Here is an 18495-nt window from a genome sequence, read left to right on the forward strand (position 1 = left end):
GGAAGCCCTTCCCTTTCAGCCCGCGTGCCCGCCTTCCACGCTCCCGGAAGTTCCGCCTTCGGAAGAGGAAGTAGCGGCGCGCGAGAGAGCCTGCGGTGACCGGGGCAACCAGCGGTGACCGAGCGAGGGGAAGGTGGTGCCGGCGGGTCGCTGCCACTCCGCGCCGGAGTTGGCGGTTTAGAGGCGGGGCCGGCAGCCCGGGACCGGAGTCAGGTGCGGAGGGGCGGGCTGGCTGAGGCCGTGGGGGTCTGAGATCCTGGGATTCGACGGTAGCACGCGCGGGGACCGTGCCAGGAAGACTCTGGCCGCGCCTTGCCCTCTACTGTCCTTTCCTTCCTTCCTCTAATCTTTTTTTCTACGCCATACCCTTCCCAGGCTCCCAGACCCTCGCTGAGCTCCAGGGCCGGGGGTCTAATCTGGGCTCAGTGGGCTTCCTTTCTCCCATCGGATCACCACCTAGAACCCCCTTCTCCCCAACCCCGGGCCTACACCCCCTCGCTGTGACACGACTTCTCAGGGACCTCCTCACGTCACCGCCAAAATCCGCACACCCTTAGAAACGTGTCCCCAAAGGTGGTGCAGATTTCACACTAGTATTTCCCAAAATGGGTGATATGCTAAAGCTCCACTTCGAGGGCGAAGTGGCGTCCCTGCCCAGCACATTTCCATAAGGATGACGAGGAGAAGAAACAAGCGTTGTCCAGATTAAGAACACTAAGGGGGCTTCCCTGGTGGCGCAGTGGTTGAGAGTCCACCTGCCGATGCAGGGGACGCGGGTTCGTGCCCCGGTCCAGGAAGATCCCACATGCCGGGGAGCGGCTGGGCCCGTGAGCCTTGGCCGCTGAGCCTGCGCGTCCCGAGCCTGTGCTCCGCAACGGGAGAGGCCACAACAGTGAGAGGCTCGCGTAACGGGGAAAAACAAAAACAAAAACAAAAAACACTAAGGGAGTAGTTGGAGCCCAGGCATCAGCATTAATCTATCTCTTTGCTCTGGCACCTGTGAATTTAGAATTGCTTGGATTCAACACTGCGATTCCAACCATGGGTTTGTCTGTATCTACCCGTGCTGTTGCAGTTCAGACGTCAGATCATCAGACAGCAGCCCCGCCTTCGGGATGCCCAATGCATGAAGGGAAAATGAAAGGTAATCTACCATTTGTCTAGGAAATAAAAACGAGAATTCTCAAAAGAATCCTCAGGAGACAGTACTGCATGCTGGTGAGGCTCCTAGGCCTGGGAGTGAGGCGACCTGGGTTCACTCCTTAGGTTGTTACTTACAAGTATGTGACTGTAGATAAGTTACTTCTGTAAGTCTCCGCCCATGCTCCGTAAGCTGAGGATATAATAATGGTATTTCACAGGGCTGCTGTGATGATGGAGGTAGTGCATGAGAGTGTAGGGATTCTTCCCATACATCAGCCCCCACCCCCAGAGTTTGCCATTGTCTACTTCAGCGGTTCTCCCCCCCTCACCCCGCAGGACACCTGGCAACGCCTGGAGGCATTTTTGCTTTGTCATAACTGAGAGAAGAGGGTGCGTCTAATGAGTAGAAGCCAGGAGTTCTGCTAAACATCCTGCAATGCACTGTGCAGCCCTTAAAACAGAGGCCCCAAATGTCAAGAGTGCCCAGGCTGAGAAACCTTGGTCTAGATCTCGCTGTCTTTCTTTACCAAGACAGCTTTACTCCTCCATCCGTTGGAGTACTCTCTGTGTAAAACTAAGGCACTGCCGGGACTTCCCTGGCAGCCCCAGTGGTTAAGACTTCGCCTTCCAATGCAGGGGGTGCGGGTTTGATCCCTGGTCGGGGAGCTAAGATCCCACATGCCTCACGGCCAAAAAACCAAAACATAGGGCTTCCCTGGTGGCGCAGCGGTTGAGAGTCCGGCTGCCGACGCAGGGGACATGGGTTCGTGCCCCGGCCCGGGAGGATCCCACGTGCCGCGGAGCGGCTGCGCCCGTGAGCCATGGCCGCTGGGCCTGCGCGTCCGGAGCCTGCGCTCCGCAACGGGAGAGGCCACAGCAGTGAGAGGCCCGCATACTGCACACACACACAAAAAAAAACCAAAACATAAAACAGAAGCAATATTGTAACAAATTCAGTAAAGACTTTAAAAATGGCCCACACCGGGCTTCCCTGGTGGCACAGTGGTTGGGAGTCCGCCTGCCGATGCGGGGGACGCGGGTTCGTGCCCCGGTCCGGGAGGGTCCCGTGTGCCGTGGACCGGCTGGGCCCGTGGGCCGTGGCCGCTGGGCCTGCGCGTCCGGAGCCTGCGCTCCGCGGCGGGAGAGGCCGCAGCAGTGAGAGGCCCGTGTACAGCAAAAAAAAAAAAGTCTTAAAAAAAAAAGTCATTGCATGATGGACTTGCTGTTCATTTTTTAAGTGCAAAGGGAAGAATGGCAATGCTTTCATTTTTAATCGGTCCACCTTCCGCTTTAGATTGTCCATGTAAAAGTATGGCCTGAATTCACCTGACGTGTGACTTCTTGTTTCAAGACGTGAGGGCAGGAAGCAGTGTTGCATGCTTACTGAGTGCTGACACTCCCTTGTTATAACAGTTATAGCTTTTATAGCTGTTATATAACAGTTATAGCTGTTCATTCCCTCCGTCAGTCAGCAAGGATTTGCTCCCTGCCCACTCTGTGCCAGGCACTGATGGGTTCTGTGTGTTTGTTTTTGCACTGAGAGAACAGCAGTGTCCGAAACAGACAAAAATCCTTTGCCTAGTGGAGTTTACATTCTCATCCTCATAATCCTGCATGGTAGGTTTTCCCCCTGTTTTATAGTTAAGGAAACTTTCAAGTCACACAGCTAGTAAATGGCAAAGCCAGCGAAAATTCTGGGACCTTGGATAAGGACCAGTCCAGTGCTCTTCTGGGGTTTCTTCATACAGGAAAGAATGGAGGCAGACTTGGACGAAACAGGTGTGTGCCTGCTCTGAGCATCCCCAGGAAATCACAGAGCCCTGTGTACGGTTTGATTTCATTCGCTGTGTATCCAGGAGAGCCGTCAGCTGAATTTGCATTAGGAAAGAATGTAGGTATCTGTAGGAGATCGAAGGGGCTAGTGGTTATATAATATGAAAAATGTAAACAGGATTTTCTCTGCAACACCCAGCTGGGACCAGTGACCCAGAGAAGGTTGGCACTTGGAATGGTGGCAGGAGAGGAGATGGAACAAGTCTCCCTCTACCCCTAAGGAGACAGCTGTACAGGGTCCTAGGGAATGAGGGTCTGGGAGGAGAAGCAGAGGAAAGGAAGTGAAAGGAAACGTCTTTTTTCGCGTAGGGCACCCAGCATTCAGTGTATTCCTGGTGCCAACTGCTGCCACTTAAGATAAGGGTTCCTTTACACAAGCACTGTCTTCCTGGGCCGTAGCTCTCCCAATGCCTGCCCCCCACCTCCTGAGTCTACACCGCCTTCTGGGTCCGCACACTCGCGTCCATCAGTACCCAGGATCCTTGGGCACTCACTACCCTGCCCGCTGCTGTTCTTGCAGGTGCAGAGCTTTCCTCTTAAGTGGCATCTGGATCCTACGTGGATTGTGGAACGTTTTCTTTCATGTGTGCCCTTGCTCGATAAACTTGCTATCTGCTGACAGGGAATAGAACCTCGGCCAAGTGCTAATTTTCTGTGCCCTGTTTTAGTCCTGGAGCAACGCACAAGCAGAGTGGCATTCTTTTCTCCAGTAGCCTTTCTGAAGGCTCCTCTGCTCATTTTTTATCTCCTGTCCCCAGTCCCTGAGAGAAGGCCTCAGTAATGAAAGCCTGGCCTCCTGTGTCCCGGTTGGGGTTGGATCTTGTCTGGAATTTGGGAACAGAAAGTCAGGGAGACCCAGTCACATGTGACCCCCGGCCCCACGGAGGTTCCTCCCTAGCAGCTCACAGCAGCTACCTTCCACCCCTTACTAAAACCCCGGTGTGGGCAGTAGCTTCTCTTGCAAATGCTGAGGCTTTGGGGTTTATTTTTACTAGGGGAATGACACAGTAAGCCAATGGGTACCCCTTTCTCTTTCGAGGGGAAAGTAAATTTATCGAACCTTTTGCTGGTCTTCAGGATGTTAGAATGTTGACTAGCTTAACTCTTGGCAGCTGTGAACAGCAGCAACCTGGCTTTGCCTGTGCTGGTGGGTCACTAGTCAAACATTCAGCTCTTTGGGCCCAGGATGAGAGAGGCAGATGTCCTGCCTTTGTGGTGACACTGTTTTTACCCTTCAACTATTTCAGGCGGTGCAGTGAGTGCCGAGCCATCTGACCCAACCTGTGGGAGCAAAACGGACTCTGTGCCTGCGCACCAAGAACGCGCGTACGAGTACGTGCAGTGTCCCGTCACCGGCGCGATGGCTGAGAATAAGGAGAACCTAGATCCTTCTAACCTGGTAATCCGCGCCCGGCCCCTCTTCCTAAAGTTTTTATGCAGAGATGCTTTTACAGACTCCAGGACAAACTGCTAGGATTGATTCTTCTGTCCTTTTAAAACAAAGAAGTCTGACATTCCATCCACAGTGAAAATCTAGAATGTGTCACTAAGTGTAGTTTCAGAGAGCACCTGAGAAAGCAAAGGGCCATCCCGAAGCTCCAGAGTGGGCTGACCAGGAATAAGCCAGGCCAGAGGACATTGCCTTTTGGGATAGAGTTTTAGGAGGGCAGGAAATTCAGTTAGGAGCACAGCTAGAATTCGGAGAGGTGTTCGTGGCCTGGGGAAACCTCGTAGGCACGCTGCAAGATTGGGGCGCCTCTTAAGGCACACCTGGGTGCCAGCCTGTACGGCAGTGACAAGGGTGGTGCAGTGTCACGTGGCAGCCAGCAGTGGAATGCCATCGAGAAAGCAGTGGTATTCTGCTGTCTATCTATAAATACACACATACAAACACACAGGTATATATATAGCCCCACCTTCTCTCTTCCAGGAATTTGTAGCAGTTCCTGCCCATCATGGTATTAGTTTTTACTTTTTAATCCTTGAGGAGAAAGAGACCAAATTTTTACGTACAGCGTGCATTTACCATTTATGAGAACTCAAAACAACGAGGAAAACCATCCAGATGACCTGAGAGTCTGCAACTCTGATGTCGCTGGTCTAATAGGGAACCTGTGCTGTGTTCGTGATGCCTTGCTTTCTAGGAAGTAGTTAATTATATTGTTTCAACTTTATATCTCTAACCTTTTTTTAAAAAACCCACTTATTTTATTTAGATGCCACCACCTAATCAGACGCCGGCCCCCGATCAGCCGTTTGCACTATCTACTGTGAGACAGGAGTCGTCTATTCCGAGGGCAGATTCAGATAAAAAGTGGGTTTATCCTTCCGAACAGATGTTCTGGAATGCGATGTTAAGGAAAGGGTGAGTGAGTAAGCACATTACTGAGGGTATAAATTTGCTCCTGAATCTAACCTCTTTCACATTTAATTCTTAGATGAATTAAATGTGAAAGAGGTTTTTAATCCCCCAGACGTACAGTAAATGTTTATAATAATCAACTGATTTTTCAGACTCATCAGAATGTAAGTGCAAGGCCAATGTATTAGGATTCTCCAGAGAAACAGACCTAACAGGATGTGTATGTCTTTCTGTACATACAGAGGGATTTGTGATAAGGAATTGACTCACAGTCATGAAGGCTGAGAAGTCCTACAATCTGCTCGGCAGGCTGGAGACACAGGAGGGCCGATGTTTCAGTCCAAGTCCTAAGGCAGGAAGAAAACCGATGTCCCTGTTGAAAAGCAGGCAGGCAGAAGGAATTCCCTTTTACTGGCAGAGGCTCAGCCTCTTTGTTCTGTTTCAGCCTTCAGCTATTAGATCTGGGCACTCTCTGCCCATTTAAATGTCAATCTCATCGTAAAATTCACCCATCATAGCCAGTAATAGTTTTAAAAAAAAAAAAAGTAACACTACTATATAAAATACTTGGGAAAGGTAGGGAATCCGTGATGCTAATTGAAAAAGTGTCACCTTAAAAATAGATGGATCCTTGATATTTGGGTAAATCTGATTTTTGGTGACTCGATGAATACATGGCATTCTCAGTAATATTTGTCAAGTTTTACCAAAATGTTCTTTCCTAGGTGGACATGGAAGGAGGAGGATATTAGTCAGAAAGACATGTATAATATCATTAGAATTCACAACCAGAACAATGAGCAGGCCTGGAAGGAAATTTTGAAGTGGGAAGCCCTTCACGCTGCGTAAGTCTGCTTGAAGTCTTAAAAAACATCCTTCCAGCATCTTCCTAATGTCATTGCCACTTTCTATGAAAAGAAATAGAGAAGCGTTTTATTCAGACAATGTGCTATTCTGATACAACATTTTAGGTAGTAGGCCTGTTCCAGAACACCCCGCTCAGCCATGTGAAATGGCAACTAGTTAATCATGCTCGTGGGTTCGTTGAGTCCCAAGTACAGAAAGGACAGAGCAGGGATGGCTCGTCTCTGCTCCCTGATGCATGGGGTCTCAGCCACCAAGACTCAGTGGTCAGGGGTGGCTTTGACAGCCGTGGGCTGGAATCCTCTGGTAAGTGATACCAGCTGTCGGCCGGGACACCTGCCCATGGCCTCTTAATGTGGCTGCTTTGGCTTCTTCACACCGTGGTGGCTGGGTTCCCAGAGCTAGAGTTCCAGAAAGCGGCAGGGAAGCTGCCTCTCCTTTGATGACCGCCTGCCCAGATTCAAGGGGAGGGGCCGTAGACTGCAGCTCTCAACAGGAGTGTCAGAGTCCACTGCGGGCAGTGCATGGGGGTTGGGAGATTCTAAAATGCTCTCTGCCCAAAGGGAGCCGGGAAAAACAGTTTTGTTTGTTCACTCAGCAGCGTTTATTGAATCCCCATTAGGAGCAGACATCAAGAGGCATCTTTGCACATGGCCCTTTTTCTCAGGGAGACTAACCAAGTGCAGTTGTGAGTTAGTGGCGATGGGCCATCAGTCTGTTCAGAGCCGCGGTCCTCATGCCTCAGCTTGCGTCAGCGTCACCTGAGGGTTTGTTCAAATACCGAGCGCTGGGCCTCACCCCTAGGGTTTGTGATTCAGTCAGTTTGGGGTGAGGCCCAAACTTAGCATTTCCAGAATGATGGCGGTTTGAGGGCTCCCCCTGGAGAAGCGTGGGGCGGGGGGTGGAGTCTCCACGGAGCCAGATTTTTATCATGGTCGGTGGCTAATATTTTTAATTCATGGCAAAATGCGAGTGATTAATTTCTTGGGTAAAATCCACTTGATGATTTTTAAGGTGCTCTGTTTGTTTTTTCATGCTTGGACTCTGCAGTTCATTCGTCACTCCCTGGCTGTCACTGGGCCACGCTTCCCCTCAGTTCCCCGGGGCGGGCAGGCGTCACCCTCCTGGCTGGCTCGCGACGGGGGCTCCGAGCGTCTGCAGCGACTCGTGCTGAAAGTGTGCTGTCCTTAAAGCCGAGAAGGGAAGGAGCTCGGCCAGTCCTCGCCTGGGGGCCACCACACTCGGGGTGCTTTGCTCCCTCCCAGTTCATTAGAGAGACCCGTCCAGGCCGAAGCCTGTCTCAACAATGACAGCAGCTGCCAAGACAGGTGGCCTCCGGGAGTTCCCACTCCCTCCACAGGGGACACTGCTGTGTGCCTCGTGCTAGGCCTACCGTGAGCCCCCCCGTGCCGGGGCGCGGGCCGGCGGGCACCTAGGACGTCCAAGCCCAGGGTCTGCCCAGAGGCTGAGTGGACTGTCTAGGCAGAGTCTTGCCCTCCGTCAGCTTGTATACAGTTACTTAAAGAGATGGTTCCAACACTATTACATTAGTTCCTAGGGAATCAGCCAGCATTTTTCTTTCCTCACGAAGGCTGTTTATTGGTTTCAAATGAGAGAAGAGTATAGGATTTTCGTATATTCATCTGAAAAAACCCCAGGTGCTCTTCATGAAAGCAAAGCGTGATGCCCGATGCCTCACACTTTTCTTCCTGAGAGTATACCCCCACCCCACGTGGAAAGGCCCTGTTTCCTCACTCCTGCCAAGAGCAGTGCAGATGTATGGAGGGAAAGGGGCGGGGGGAGTGAAACGTACTTGATCCAGAAGTAAAGCACAGAATTTTTAACGAATAGGGATATTTCTTTGAATTCTTTCGAAGTTACCTTTCTCTGTAAATGTGATATTATGTAAAATGCCTACAGAAAAATGTGTCTTATTGAGAAACTGCAACACCCTATTTTTCAAGGGAAAGAAAATATTTTAATAGACTTTTCTTCCTTGGGGATTTCTAGGGAGTGTCCTTGTGGTCCATCACTGATCCGGTTTGGAGGGAAAGCGAAAGAGTATTCACCAAGGGCAAGAATTCGTTCCTGGATGGGGTGAGTGTCAGTGCAGAAATGTTCTTTTCTGTTCCTCAGGTCAGGGTCTGCTTTCTCTTGGCAGCAAAACCAGACAGTGGAAGAACTGTGGTGCCAGCTTCCAGAACGTCATCAGCGTTCAGCTGTAGCCCTGTGCTCCCTCAAGGCGGCCGCTGGCGGGCAGATTGCTTAGGGTGCCGCGGGTTGCTTCCTGTCTAATTCTTATAGGATTGAACCAAGTCATCTTCTGTGTTCTCGCAGCTGTCCCCCTCTCTCCTCCCGCGCTCCATCTCTGTCCGCCTGTGCAGTCAACGCTCCTCTTGTAGTTGGATTTGCAGCTCACACCCGCACTTCTGCAGGACCTCAGCTGACCTCCCAGGCCTGGGCGTCTTTCCCGCCGTTGACCTTATTCCCTTGCAGCAGATAAGCTGCCCTCTGATCGGGGCTCCTCCGGCCCTCCAGCCCCACCTGCCTTCAGCGCTGTGGACTGCTCTGACCTCCGAGTCTCACCTCCCCTTAGACGTGGACTCCGAGAGCAGGCCTCCCCACGCGCGGCCTCACCGCCTTGCTCACCACCTAAACCCGAGCTGAACACCCCACCAGCGTTTTAACCCCCGCCGCCATGTTTTCATTCCAGGTACGAGCTGCCTTTTGACAGGCACGACTGGATCGTCAACCGTTGCGGGACAGAAGTCAGATACGTCATTGACTACTACGATGGTGGCGAGGTCAACCACGACTACCAGTTCACCATCTTGGACGTCCGGCCGGCTCTGGATTCGCTCTCGGCCGTGTGGGACCGGGTGAAGGTCTCCTGGTGGCGCTGGACTTCCTAACCACTGCTTTGTCAGACATGGGAATATATAAACTATTTTTTTTCTGAGCAATACATTAAACTACTTTCCCCAAACTGAATTGCACTCCTGATATAATGAAAAGTGTCAAGGGGGTCGGCACACCTTACATGTTACTTAGCAGAGGGCGCTCTGCACGTGCTCTTCTGAGCTCTGTTTCCACCTTGCAGTCGATACTGCATCATTTTAAGTTTTCTTCCCGTTTAAGGAAGTGGGAAGCACTCCCTGTAGCATTGCCTGTGTATTGAATCTAGAAAAGTCTGAACAACCTCCGAGAAAGACCTTTGCTTAAAATATGAAGAGAGCTGCTTTTTTCCTCCTGTTTTCTCTTAAATACTGACACGTAGATCTGGAAGCCCATGGGATGCTCAGGAGCTCTGACCTGGTCCAGTGTTTCAATTAAAAGTGTTCTGTTACGCTTTTTAGAAAGTCACCAACATTTCTAAAGTCCCTGCAATATAGTAGTGACCCCTGAAGGAAATGCAGTCACACACTGGAAATGCGCTCAGCCAAACTGAGGTGTGTCTTGGCTCTACAAATTTTCGCTTCTGTGAATTTTTCACACCGGACCTTGATCTAGGATAATTTCAGCTCCCCCATGACTTGATGCACGTGCATTGGAGTATGTGTTTTAACTTTTTAAATATTTTTGTTTTAATTCCAATTGTTCTGATATGTAACTCTGCCCCCCCGCAGGCGGGCCTCGCTGTACTGGCATTTGACAACTTAATCCCACCCTTGAGTCCCATTCCTTCCCCTGCCTGAAGCCTTTCTCTGCTTGGCCTCATCTGAACCATGAAGGTCTGGCTGAAGTCACAGTGCTGGGGACAGTCCCACTCTAAAACACGATTGTATTTTGTCCACTGTTGTTAGAATTCACAAGGAGAATGTTTTTCCCAGATGTAGAATGGTTGCACCAACTCACTGTCTCCGTTCACATTTGTTTTTTTAAGGGAGCTCTAAGTTTGCCATTGAAATTCTTTATACCAGTAATCCATACACTGGTTGTTCAACTTATAGCAGCATGTTACAGATGACTGTTGGTTGTTGTTTTGGGTTTTTTTTTTAAAAAGTGTTAATAATAGTAACTCCTTTCATTTGAGTGCTGTAGTGTTAAATTAGTAGATGGACTTAGCAGTTTGGAGTGATTCATTTGGTATGAATTTCATTTGTTGTGTCTCTTTTGTGTGGAGTTTTAAAAATCCAACAACCCTAAACTCTTCTACATTTCAAAATACTTGTGTGTTTTCAAAGAAAATAAAGCTGATAGTTAACAGGTTTTGAAAATCTTTTAAGAGTAACTTTACACTTATTTCATCAGACAGATGAAATATTTCTAATCTGAGGAAAATAATTACTGTTGGCATGTGTTTTGGTCCTAAGTGTCATTGAGTAAGCATAGGTTAAGGCATTATTATGAGAAACCACGTGTTGTAACTGGAAACTGAAAATTGAGCCGCAGGCAGGGAATCACCCCTTTTATAGGGTTCTAGTATTTCTTGAGAAAAACCACCTCTAAAGTAAACTGTCAGGTGAACCCGATGACAAGATCACGTTTGTACACCATTACTCCACTCCGAGAGATGACTAGAACCCTGGATATAAGAGCTGCTTGGTGTCCAAATTATACTTGATTGTATCCAGGGATCAATACTTCTCTGCTCTGATAGGAGATTTCATTTATAACTTGAAATCAGTTTGGATATTCTCCAGGGTTTTAAACTAAGTCTTCAGTCGTAGACTCTTCAGAATCAGAACAAACTACTGCATCTAAGGCTAAGCATTAGCAAACGAGGGGAGGGTTTCAACTGGGGCCGCAGGTTAAAATGCAGCAGTATGCCTAGTGGATAAAGAAAACGTGAGGGAGATGACTAGTATTCAGCCATAATAAGGAATAAGATCTTGCCATTTGCAACAGCATGGCAGGACCTTGAGAGCGTTATGCCACGTGGAATGTCAGACCCAGAAAGGCAAATACCATATGATCTCCCTTATGTGCGGAATCCCAAACGGCCACAAGCACCCAAAATCCAGAGCTCGTAGGTAGGACGTCGACATTGATGTTGGCGCTTGCCCGAGTGCGGGGCGAATCTCCAGTTACAAAGCAGATAAGTACAAAGTACAGCGTGGGGACTACAGTTAATCAAACCGTAGTGCATATTTGAAAGTTGCTAAGAGAGTAGATATTAAAGTCACCACAAGAAAGGAAAATTTCTAAGGTGACAGGTGTTAACGCCTTGTGATGATCATTGTACAACATATACAGATATCGAACCATCATGTTGTACGCCTGAAATTATACGGCATTAATTATACCACAATTTTAGAAAAAGAAAAAAAGAACGAGTGTCCTGGAGGCAGACGGCTGGCTTAGAGCCACGACTCAGCCCTTCACTCATCTCAGTATCTCTGGGCCTCAGCTTTCTTGGCCATAAAAAGAATTAATAGAACTGACTGTTTTTGTTTGTTCACATGGCTATTACAAATACCATCAACTGGGTGGCTTATAAACAATAGAAATTCATTTCGTACCGTTCTGGAGGCTGGAAAGTCCAAGATCAAGGCACTGGCAGATCCGGCGTCTGGTAAGGAGGGCCGGCTTCCGGGTTCAGGGATGGCGTCTTCTTGTTTCGTTCACGTGATGGAAGGGCGAGAGAGCTCGTTGAGGTCTCTTTTATAGGGTAACTAATCCCATTTCTGAGGGCTCCTCCCTCATGACCTAATCACCTCCCAAACCACCTGAAAGCACTTAGAGCCCGCAGCTGGGAAAGGCTTAAAGAATGTCAGCCATCGCCTCATCATCGCCAAGGGGGAAAAGGCATGGATGGGAAGAAAAGAAGTGCTGAGAAATAATACCCACCCTCTGACTCCTCCCAAGAAGAATCTGTCTAGAGGGGGGACGGCAGGGCCTCCTCCTGATGTGGGGGATTAGCAGGTACTCAGCTGCTTGCTGTAAGCGAGCTCACGTTATTTAAAATCGCTAAAGGGAAAAGACAGGTAGCAGCAGTCTTTGACCTTCTAAAGAATATAAACACAACAGGGTGACATTTGGTTTACTTAATATGCCAGATCCACTCGACAAAAATAAAGATTATAATCAGGCCCTTGTGCTTCCTAATTTGAAATGTAGCTCATTGTGTCCTCAGGATCACAAAGGTATCCCCTCCATGGAAACCGAATATGTACCCAGATTCAAAATGGATTTACAACGTTATGATTACTGCAAGTAAAATGTACCAAAGATCATTTCGAAAGCAACGTATTCCTCCTTAAGGTGAAATTTTCAAAATTACATACTTTCTTAGATATATAGTATATTAAAGCAACATATCTCACTTCTCCACCCCCCCATAACAGAAATAACACATTTTATTGCTGCAATGGAGGGGAAGCCATAGTATCTTAAATAAAATTCTCTGCCATTTGTATATGTGGAAAACATCTAACTTCATACTTCCGTACTCTACTCTCTTGCTTTGAAGAGAAAGCTGACAGCACTTTCTGCCAGGTTTTTAACACACACCACGTGGCAAGCATGCCACTGTTTTTGTGAAATCATAGCAGGTACTGGAAATTAAAGTTTCTAAGACAAGTTTCTTCTTGGGGAGCCTATATCGCTTCGGGGGATGAGGCTTACATTTATAATTAGCTTTTACTTAATGCTTTAACAGATACATCGTCACATGTGACAGGGGCTGCAGAAACTATTCACGTTGAGTGGTATAACCCAGGAATTGTGAGAAGGGAGACGATTTCACAGTAACAGTGGAGTCCTGATGGATGATTAAAGGTTATCATTTTGGAGCTCTGTGCGGAATCGTCTTTTATACACATTGCTATTCCTTCTACATTTAGGATAAGTTAATGTGATGAGTTCCTGTGGCTCTTCAGTGGCTGGGTATGCAATAGTATCAGGATGCTTTTGGCTGCAAGGAAGAGAATCCCTGCTGGGACTCACCACCGTAAGTGCAAGATTGGCCACGTGCCTGGTCGATTGCATCTCTCCCGACGACTTCCTTCCAAGCTCAATTTCAACCTCGTCTCAATGGGCTGATTTCTTTCCTCATCATCAGATGGCTTCTAGTTGCTGTCTGAGCTTTCCGATCCTTATTTACGGCCAGTGGATATGAGGCGGGGTGGGAGGGGTAAGTCTCCCACAACCAATGGAAAATAAGTTTTCTCTTTAATCGATCTGGGCCAGTTTGGCATTAGGCCTGGGTCCTCACACCCCTCACCTTTTACGTTCCCAGGAGAGGGCCTCGTGCTTAGATTAACCCAGACGAATCATTTGGAGAAAACTGCAGTGCCCACTAGAGAATTATATCACTAATTAATTTAAAAATCCCATCCTTAGTTGTCATTTCATTGAAGTATTCTTTCCTTCACTCTCTTAGGTTGGCATTTCAAATCTGGAGACGGTGGCTAGTGGAATGGAAGAAGAAAGTGTTGGGGTTCTTCATTTCTAGACTGATTCTCTGCATTGGCTAGGGGATTTGAACAATCACTTTAGGTCTATAAGCCTCACTTTCCATAGATTCTCTTGAAGGTTCCTTTCTGACCAGAATTCTAGGTTTTATGTGGCCTATTTCTCTCACGTTCGATGGACTGGGTTATGCCATGTTTTATGCTGAAAGTTTTTAAGCTCAGGGAAAATAATGTGGTTTGAAAACCTACTTCAAACTAGTTTTTACATAAAGTACATCAATGGATGCACTCTTCTTTTTTAACCTCTTTATCGGAGTATAATTGCTTTACAATGGTGTGCTAGTTTCTGCTGTATAACAAAGTGAATCCGTTATACATATACATAAATCCCCATATCTCTTCCCTCTTGCGTCTCCCTCCTTCCCACCCTCCCTATCCCACCCCTCCAGGCGGTCACAAAGCACCGAGCTGATCTCCCTGAGTGGATGCACTCTTAAAAGACTACATTTCAGATAATTCCTGGTTAACCAGTGCTTTCCTCTTCCTCTATAAAATGTGCTGGCTTAGAAACAACCCAAAAGCCCATCAACTGATGACTGGACAAATTGTCGTCCATCCATACAATGGAATCTTATTCAGCCATAAAAAGGAATGAAACACCGATATATGCTACAATGTGGATGAATCTTGAAAACATTATGCTAAGCAATACAAAGGGCCAAATATGGTATGATTCCATGTATAGAAATGTCTAGAATAGGTAAATCTATAGAGGCAGAAAGTAGATTAGTGGTTGCCACAGTTGGGGTGAGAGAGGAACGGGGAGTGACTGCTAACGGGTGTAGGGTTTTCTTTCAGGGGTGATGAAAATGTTCTAAAATTGATGGTTGCGCAACTCAACTCTGTGACTGGATTGGAAACCACTGAATTGTACACTTTAAGGGTGTGAAGTGTCTGGTATATACTTATAGCTCAATAAATCTGCTTGCAGAAAAGGAAAACAATGTGCTGGCCGGTCCCTACAGCTAACAGATGCCCCTCTGCTCCTAGTAGCCGAGCAGTCTGTCTACCAAGAGTCAGTAACTTAATTAAGCAAAACGAAAGATGCATAAACCAAGTCTGTACATACTAAGGAGTGATTAAGAAGGGTTTAAAGGAGAATCACTAAAAATACTGCCATGAAACTGGAAAGCACTGGGGAGATCCTGTAAACATCCAGAATAATTCTTTGCTCACTGCTTCGCAGTGGTTTCTACACTTCGCTGCAAAGAAACTGGAAGCGGGATGTTAGACGATGGCTGTGGCTGAGCTAAGAAGCGGGAGGTGGGCTGCTGGCCCTCCTGCACCTAGAGAAAGAAACAGCCTCGGAAGCTTAGCAAATGGTGTCCTTTTGTGCTTTCAGTTAAAACGTAAGGCAAACTCATTTTATGATTTCCTGTTTCATCTGACTTAAAAAAATATGTGACCACCTAGAGGGGTGGGATAGGGAGGGTGGGAGGGAGGGAGACGCAAGAGGGAATAGACATGGGGATATATGTATAACTGATTCACTCTGTTATAAAGCAGAAACTAACATGCCATTGTACAGCAATTATACTCCAATAAAGATGTAAAAAAAAAAAATGACTCGATACCGTTCAGACAAAGTATTGCATTAGGGCAGCATTTTGGGTCTTCCTGCCTTTCCCCACTCCACCTCTCCCCATTCCTCCCCATTTCCCCAGCTAGATGCTCTTCAAAATTGTGTGTAGATCAGAATCCCCTGGAGGGCTTGTTAAAAATGCAGATGGCCTACCGCCAGGGGTCCTGATTCAGTAGGTCCCATGAGAATTGGCACTCCGAGAGCGAGCGAGCGTGCCCAGGAGATGCTGACGCTGCTGACCCTGGGGCCAGGGTTCGAGCTTCCCGTTCCTCCTGCATCCTTCAAATCCTCTGCCCTTCCACACGCCCCATCTTTGCGATGCATTTACAACTGCCATGTATTTACACAGCCGTGGGTCAAAGTTCCAAGTAGGAAATGTGAAAGCATATGTTACGTGCAAATGCCACTTGTCCAACGTTGCTTATTCCCAAGTCGTCCTTGAAGTTCTCCCACTCCCCTCAGTTCTAAATGTTGCAGAATTCCACCTTTGTCTTGTTTTAATAACGAAAACCTTTCCTTTGAAAGTTCATCTCACATCGCTTTGGTAGGTGACGATGGCGGTGGGGGAAGGTGACAATGGGGTGAAGACAGTGCCCACCCAACGGGGACACAGAAAACCCCTCTGATACTGGGTACTTCTTCTGTGTGAATCGTGGTCTCAAAAGGCAAATGCTTTCCTGGTGGCCGCTCCCCTGAGCTGCAGAGGTGTTCTGGGTTGTCTCTGCCGATTCAGTTTTCTTCACCATACTCGCTTGCAAGGGCGTAACGAAGTGCCACAAACAGGGTGGTTTGAACACCAGAAATGTATTCCCTCCCAGTTCTGGAAGCTACAAGTAAGATCAAGATGTTGACAGAGCTGTGCCCCCTCCGAAGGTGCTAGAAGGCCTGTTCCGGGCCTCTCTCCCAGGTTCTGGCAGTTCTTGGCTTGTGAGAGCAGAACTCCAGTCTTCACAAGGCGTTCTCCCTGGGTATGTGTCTGTCTCTGCGTCCAAACTTCCCCCTTTTTATTAGGGCAACAGTCATGCTAGATTAGGGCCCACCCTAATGACCTCATCTTAAGTTGATCGTCTGCAAAGACCCTCTTTCCAAATAAGGTCACTCACAGGTACTGGGGGTTAGGACCTCAGCACCTTTTTGGTGGTGGACACAATTCAACCCGTAACATTCATGTTTGCAGAATGGCTGTGAAAAACCTCACCAGTGCCAGGCCAGCTTGTCCCTCTGGCGTCTGCGCTCTGTCACTGCTGAATTGCTTCTTTGTTTGCACACTTTGCTCGGCAGGGACACTGCAAACCAGAACTGCCCTTGGTCCCTAGCAAGTCTTCGCCCTTCTGCCAAGCTCAGCTGTGCTCATGGCCACAATGGCATCCGCCCCTCCAGATGGGATAAGCAGCTGATGGCGGCCAGCTCACCTCCTGCGAAGCAACAGGAAGGAAAACCAACCAGGCGACTCATCTGCCCTCAGGTGCCCCTCATGACTGAGTTTCCCAAGCAGATTCTGGACCCAGATCCTTGGTCTTTGACCAAGTAAAGTGATTTTACTTTAAGAAGACTCTGACCACTGAGTTGCCATGTTTCTTTCCTGCATGAATAAGCGTGTTTCTAGTTCCTTCTCTAATTCATTTTACCCTTGTGGAGAAGAACACTCAGAATCCCAGACTTGGCATAAAGATGGTTTTAAGCTGAAGACATTTAAGATTCAACAGATGCAGAAAAGAGCCTTCCTGAGCTTCCCTTATCTGACTAGAAGCAACTTCTGGGAAATGACGCTACCATAAATCCCCTCTCTGGGGGAGTTTTATGGTCCTGATGGAGACAGAAAGACTGATCTTACCTGTATAGACAACCATTATCAAAAACTTGCTTATCTGTCTGCTCTCCTAAAAATCCGTTTGTTTTTCTTAAATAAACCTATTTGTTTTTCCCTTAGAAGCTGTTTCTCCCCACTCCCTTTTCCCTGCTAGGTTACGGCTGTAAACCTTTAACAATTGAAGGACCCAGATAATTCTTCTGTTGGTTCCTGTATGCATATGAAATAAACCCTTTTCTCCTGTTAAAGTGTCTTTTGTTTAACTGGTGATTAAACACCTACACCCTCTAAGCAAACTTGGGCATCTTGTTTGTAAGGAAACAAGAAGCAGCTTTGCTCCCCCTAGTGGACAACGGAAGGTTCGGTCCAAACAGCAGGTCCGCACACTTGGATGGCCCGCCACCAAATCCTGGTCCTGCTACCTTCCAGCTATGCGACCTTGGGCAACCCATTTGAGTCTTTTGTGCCCCCTGGAAAATGAGAATAGTCATGGTTCCAGTCTACCGCTTGTGGGGGATGAAATGAGTTAATGTGAGTGAAACTTAGACCGAGCAGGTGTCGTCAATAAACGTTAGCTCATCGTACCTGCATTTCGCAGCCGAGGGCCCCAATTTATTTTTTCTAAAGTGATCTCACGTGGGACACCAATTATACTGCCAGTTGTTGAATACGTGTTGTATGGCTGCCGCAACTCTAGGTATTTTCTCACTTAACCTTCAGAACAATCCTGGGAGTTGGGTGTTATTATGCTTCGACTACTCTGAGAAAATGGAGAATTAGCCACTGAAAGTAACTGGTACCCAGCTGATGCATGATAAAGCCGGTAGTCAAGTTGTGTTCTCTCTGACCCTGAAGCCCACACTTTGAAACGTCACTGTTTCTTCAATCATTAAATACTTACTGAGCGCCAACCAGGAACCATGGAAATACACACCTGCTTCTCACGTTTACTATTATTATTTTTTTTTTTTTGCAGTACGCGGGCCTCTCACTGTTGTGGCCTCTCCCGTTGCAGAGCACAGGCTCTGGACGCGCAGTCTCAGCGGCCATGGCTCACGGGCCCAGCCACTCCGCGGCATGTGGGATCCTCCCGGACCGGGGCACGAACCCACGTCCCCTGCATCGGCAGGCGGACTCCCAACCACTGCGCCACCAGGGAAGCCCTCACGTTTACTATTAAAGTTTAAATCTTAGGAGTGAAAAGGCCACCCGCCCGCCCACGGTGTCTCCGTGCTTGCCATCAGCTTCTCCCCAGACTGTCTCCTCCTTTCTCTAAAAACCCTTTTATCTGGAAAACAAAGTCCTACCTTTGTACTTGCCAGACGGTGGGCGGCCTTGTACTTTTTCTCCACTGCGTGGTAAACTGCTCGATCGTATTTATACACATACGTTCAGCCAACATTTATCAAACACCAACTCTATGTCCGGTCTCTGCCAAGTCCTGAGGACGTAGTCCCCAGCGTCACGGACAGGGTGGGAATGACCT

The 18495-nt window shown here is 48.0% G+C and overlaps 1 protein-coding gene across 1 annotated transcript; it reads left to right on the forward strand.

Moving 5' to 3' along the window:
• The first annotated feature begins 63 nt into the window (after positions 1 to 63).
• Positions 64 to 10421, forward strand: LOC116747953 (cytochrome c-type heme lyase). Its single transcript, XM_032620651.1, has 7 exons — positions 64 to 213; positions 1010 to 1144; positions 4224 to 4375; positions 5193 to 5341; positions 6064 to 6183; positions 8213 to 8299; positions 8916 to 10421. Exons 2-7 carry the CDS (start codon positions 1042 to 1044, stop codon positions 9112 to 9114), a joined length of 810 nt encoding a protein of 269 aa, XP_032476542.1. The 5' UTR covers positions 64 to 213; positions 1010 to 1041; the 3' UTR covers positions 9115 to 10421.
• The last annotated feature ends 8074 nt before the right edge of the window (positions 10422 to 18495 follow it).

This window comes from Phocoena sinus, chromosome X (assembly GCF_008692025.1).
Source record: "Phocoena sinus isolate mPhoSin1 chromosome X, mPhoSin1.pri, whole genome shotgun sequence".
NCBI classification, from domain to species: domain Eukaryota; kingdom Metazoa; phylum Chordata; class Mammalia; order Artiodactyla; family Phocoenidae; genus Phocoena; species Phocoena sinus.